General features: G+C 37.1%; 1 protein-coding gene across 1 annotated transcript; it reads right to left on the bottom strand.

Moving 5' to 3' along the window:
* Positions 1-4070: 4070 nt before the first annotated feature.
* LOC139084320 (olfactory receptor 52A1-like) lies at positions 4071-5021 on the bottom strand. Its single transcript, XM_070626705.1, has one exon. It carries the CDS (start codon positions 5019-5021, stop codon positions 4071-4073), a length of 951 nt encoding a protein of 316 aa, XP_070482806.1.
* Between the last annotated feature and the right edge of the window lie 220 nt (positions 5022-5241).

Raw genomic sequence — 5241 nt, 5'->3', positions numbered from 1 at the left:
AATACTAAAAACCAGAGCAGAAATCAAAACAGAAAAGAAACAATTAAAAAAAGTTAGTGGGACCAAGTGCTGCTTATTTGACACATCTCTAACTAAATTGACAGAGGGGAATAAAGATAGAGATTGGGATGGAGACAGAGAGAGAGAGAGAGAGAGAAATCACCAACATGGGAAATTAAAGAAGGTATATATCATTACTGATGCCTCAGACAGCAAAATGAAAATAATAGAATGCTACAAATAATTTTATGCACATCAATGTGACAATTTAGATGAAATAGATCAATTTATTGAAAGAAAAAATTACCAAAATACACTTAAGAATAAATCAACAATATGTTTTTTTCTTATATCTATATCTTAGTGAATTTTATCAAACATTTAAGGAAGAAATCCGCATATCATCTAGAAACTAGGAGAGAATAGAAACACTTCCAAACTCATTTTATGAACCCAGCTTTTACTCATAATGACAACCCGACAAAGATAGGACAAGAAAAGAAGCCACAAACCAATATCCTACATGAATACAGATGTAAAAATTCTCAGTTATACATTAGCAAATTAAATCCTGCAAAATAAAAATAATACGTCATAAAAAATAGGGCTTATCTCAGGAATGCAAGGCTGATTGAACACTCAAAAGTAATCAATGTAACCTAACACATTAAGAGATGTAACAAGAGAAAAACCATATAATTATATTACTTCATGCAAAAATCATTTGAAAATATTTCAGTATCAAGTAATGATAAAAACTCTCAGCAAACTAGAAATAGGAACGAACGTTCTCAAACCCATAAGGGACATCGAGGAAAAAGCATCATAAGTAATGGTGAAAGATTAAGTGGCTTCTCTCTATTACTGAGAGTAAGGAAAGGGTGTTCCTTCTCACCACGTTTCTCCAATATCATATTTGAAATCCTAGCATATGCAACAAGGATAGAAAAAGAAAAAAATTCAAACCGGAAAGAAAGAACCAAAACTCTCCTTATTTGCAGATGGCATGCTGTGTACATAGAGAACAACAAGGGACTCTACAGAAAATCTAGAAAAAATAATAATGAGTGAGTTTATCAAGATCACAGGATATAAGATCAATGTGCAAAAAACAATAATATTTTTGGGGCTGGCCCCGTGGCCGAGTGGTTGAGTTCGCGCGCTCCGCTGCAGGCGGCCCAGTGTTTCGTTGGTTCGAATCCTGGGCACGGACATGGCACTGCTCGTCAAGCCATGCTGAGGCAGCGTCCCACATACCACAACTAGAGGAACCCACAACGAAGAATATACAACTATGTACCGGGGGCTTTGGGGAGAAAAAGGAAAAAATAAAATCTTTAAAAAAAAAAAATAATAATATTTTTATACTCTAGCAATGAGCAATTGGAAATCAAAATTTAAAAGTAAGTGCCATTTTCAATAGCTCAAAAAAAGAGAAATTCTTAAGTATAAATCTATCACAATATGTGCAAAATCTGTATGCTCAAAGCTACAAAACATTGAGATTAAAGAAGCCTAAATAAGTGGAGAGACATACTATATTTTTGTATTTTAAGAATATAGTTATGATGTCAGTTTTTACCAAAATGATCTATAGATTCATTGCAAGTTAATGTGTATATCCTCTCCTTGTGCCTTCCTCTTTTAATTAGTAGTGCCTTTAGATGAACATAAATTCTTAATTTTACTATAGTCCAATTTATTAATATTTTCCCCAAGATTTTATTTTTATATTCTATTTAATACTATTTAAGAAAACTTTGCTTATCCCAAGATAATGAAAATACCTCCTCTCCCATATTTTCTTCTTATAGCTTTATTATTTGGCCTCTCCATTAACATCTAAAATAAATCTGCAATCTACTTTTTGTAGAGATGTCATGTTGGGATTAAGATTTATTTTAGAGTAATTTTTCTCCATGTGAATATCCAATTTACTCATCAGCATGTGTTAAAAAGAAAGAATATTATTCTACTACACTATGTGACACCTTTGACTTGTTACAACAATTGTCTATTCTAGATCTCATATTTAGTACATGAGTTATAATTAATATGGATTTTTGTATGAACTATAGTGAAGCCTACTAGGAGCAGAAGTGTATGGTTTTACCAGTCATTTGAAGACCTGGAGCTACATTGCTGTGTAGATGTGAGCTACATGTAAACAAATATTCTATACTGAGAACACAGAACTCTTGCTTGGATTAAAAGGTCATAAGAATATTATATAATTTATTAGTGTGCTTGTTCTTCTTAATTGATACAGCTCATCTGGGGCTTTTATTTGCATCCTCTGTGCAGCCACTCTTTGAGAAGTTCAGGGAAGACATAATTTATACTCAGTATTATGAGAAAAAAATACCTACAGGAAATCCTAGAACATTCTGGATAACATGAGTCTCTTCAATTGGCTTATATCATTGCTGTAAAGTAAACTGCATTTCACAGGGATATTTGGAAATGTCATAATGTTCTACAACTCTTAGAGCATTGACCAGAGTTATAGATTAGCCTAGCAATGTGGCTGGCTTAGAGGAAGAGATTAGATGAACAAATTCAGGGTAAGAACATTCCAGGATGGCTAGAAGAGTAAAGCATCCATCTTGTGTTCAAGGCCTTTTTGTGACAGTAAAAGGAAAAGATGTAACATGACTATGTGACTGAAGCAGCTGACCTTCTGGTGCAGCAGTAATGACAGCTTTATTGTCCATGGATCAGGGATTGTGTCTTATTGTGATAGAACAGTACTGTGCACCATGGTATACAGTAACTTCATATATGCAACCAAACAACTGACTAAGCCGGTAAACTGGGAAAGATAGTGCAGGCACAGTTTCAGTTGCCATCACTCACATTTAAGAATCTAGATCCAGAGAAAGGATTTATGAAAGTAGGAATTAAAGTAAATTTGTGCTGACAGAAAGACTTATCTTCTCCACTTATGGACTATGAAATGGACCTGCCCATAAACTTGGACATATCTAAGCTCATGTGAATGATAATGCCATTGGGGCAGATGATTGGGGCAGGCCAAACCAAGCCATGGCACCTGGCTGTCATTGGGAGAATGTACCTGCAAGCTCATATACCAAAAGGCTAAAAGGCTTTGGTTCCTATCAATATTGGGATGTGCTTGAGAGTCCCTTCCATAGGAAGAGATAAATTAGATATAAAGCCAAATGTCAGACCACAGAGTTAGCCAGAGCTTTAGGAAATGAAACTGAGTACTCAGTGCTACAGTGTCTTGGAAACAGTTCAGAGGTTGAGCTGTGGGTTGGCTCTCACTCTGCTAGAGTTCCAGCTCATGGAGAATAACCTAGGAACTGGTGCGTACCTGCCTGAGGGTTAGAGTTTTTGTCGAGCAGCTAGACTTTAAGGCCAGATGCAACAGTGATGGTGCCAGTTTAACCTGGCTGCTGTTCTAGGGTCAAAAAGGATGATGTCAGTGGCACTAATAGAAACTCTATTTGGTAACAGCTATGCACCTGGACAAAAGCTCCTTTACCCTTGACTGTTACAACAGGATATCTATCCTAGAGTCTAATGAATATTCTCTCCTATCATTTAGTAAGATATATTGGGAATGCAGATTCACAGAACTCCCAAAAATGAGGTGCTCTGACTTGGTGTTTTTAAAGTTAAAGCTAGGAAGATATGATGACAGTTTATTTTGTTACTGGACTATAATTGTGCCTTAAGACAAAATGTCAAAAACTATGGGATGTGACAAAAGCAATGATTTAAGAGAAATCCAAAGCTTAAAATGCAAACATTCCAAAAGATGAAAGTTTGAAAATCAATATGCTTGCTTATCAAGAAGTAAATGAATTGCTAAACACAAATTAATTAAAAGGAAGGAAGTGATAAAGATAAAAATGAATGAATAGAGCTAATACCAGTCTTTACCTGAATAGATTTTATGTCATCCTAGCTGTAGTTTGTGAAATAAATGCCTTTAAGTTTGAGCATGTTGAAGTGAAGCCCCAAACATAAACACAGAGAGTTCAGCCTGTCTCCATGTCTAGGAAGTAAAAGCATTCTCTTCATGAATAGAAACATTTAGTAGATCACTGGAGTGATCGATGATTCAGAAGAAAAATCTGTGCTGCACGCTTACGAATTACTTTATTTTTTACACCATAGACAATAGGGTTAAGTGCTGGTGGCACAAGGAGGTAGATGGTAGACACAAGAATGTGGGTAGAGGGGGCAACGTGTCCAAAACGGTGGCTGAAGAAAGAGAAGAAGGCAAGAAGGTAAAACTCGAGGAAAACAAAAATGTGAGCTGTGCATGTATTAAATGCTTTCAGCTGTGCCTCCTTTTGATGTAGACGGAAAACAGCCTGGAAAATAAGGATGTAGGAAATAAGGATAAAAATCATGTCAAATCCCAGAATTGTAAAACCCACAAGGAGACCACACGTTTTATTGACTTGGATGTCTTCTGCAGCCAGCTTGACCACAGCCATGTGCTCACAATAAGAGTGGGCAATTACAATGGAATGGAAAAGGTGTAGTCTTTTGATTAAAACTGGTAAAACACCAACAAGCACTGTTGCCCGGATTGCCACAACCAGCACCATAATAACCAGAACGAAAGGTGTGAGGATGGATGTGTGCCTCAAAGGGTTACAGATGGCAATATAGCGGTCAAAGGCCATGGCCAACAAGATGCCAGATTCCATACCTTGCAAAGTATGGATGAAGAAGAGCTGGGTGAGGCAAGCATCAAAGGCCATGGAGCAAGAGCCAAACCAGAAGATGGCCAACATCTTGGGAGCAATGGCTACACAGAGCCCTACATCAGTGGCCGCCAGCACTGCCAGGAAAATGTACATGGGCTGGTGCAGGCTGCGTTCTGAAGGGATGATGATCAGCAAGATGATATTTCCCACAAGAGCCACCAGGCATACTACAAGGAAGGAAAACCCAATCCAAAACTGCACATGCTCCAGTCCAGGGATGCCAATCAGCGTCACTGTTGTGGGATCCAGATATGATGTGTTAATGGATGCCATGGAAGTTTGTGATCTCTCTTTTCGACACTGATTCTCATACCTAACAGAAAGACAATGTGAATGGAAAGTGAAAAGGACAGAGACTTCTCTATCATTCAGACATATTGCTCATTGAAGAAATAAGTTCAGTGCTTTGGGTGCCAGTTTGGCCAGATTATCCAGAGGTTCTATGCTATATGCCAAGATAGTAGTAGTAAATAACCCTACAAAACTTTTAGTA

This window comes from Equus przewalskii, chromosome 6 (genome assembly GCF_037783145.1).
Source record: "Equus przewalskii isolate Varuska chromosome 6, EquPr2, whole genome shotgun sequence".
Classification (NCBI taxonomy): domain Eukaryota; kingdom Metazoa; phylum Chordata; class Mammalia; order Perissodactyla; family Equidae; genus Equus; species Equus przewalskii.
This window is presented reverse-complemented; position numbering and strand designations above follow the sequence as displayed.

Bases quoted from the DNA above. Each gene is read 5' to 3' on its own strand.
- LOC139084320 (XM_070626705.1), bottom strand. From the start codon at position 5,021: ATGGCATCCATTAACACATCATATCTGGATCCCACAACAGTGACGCTG.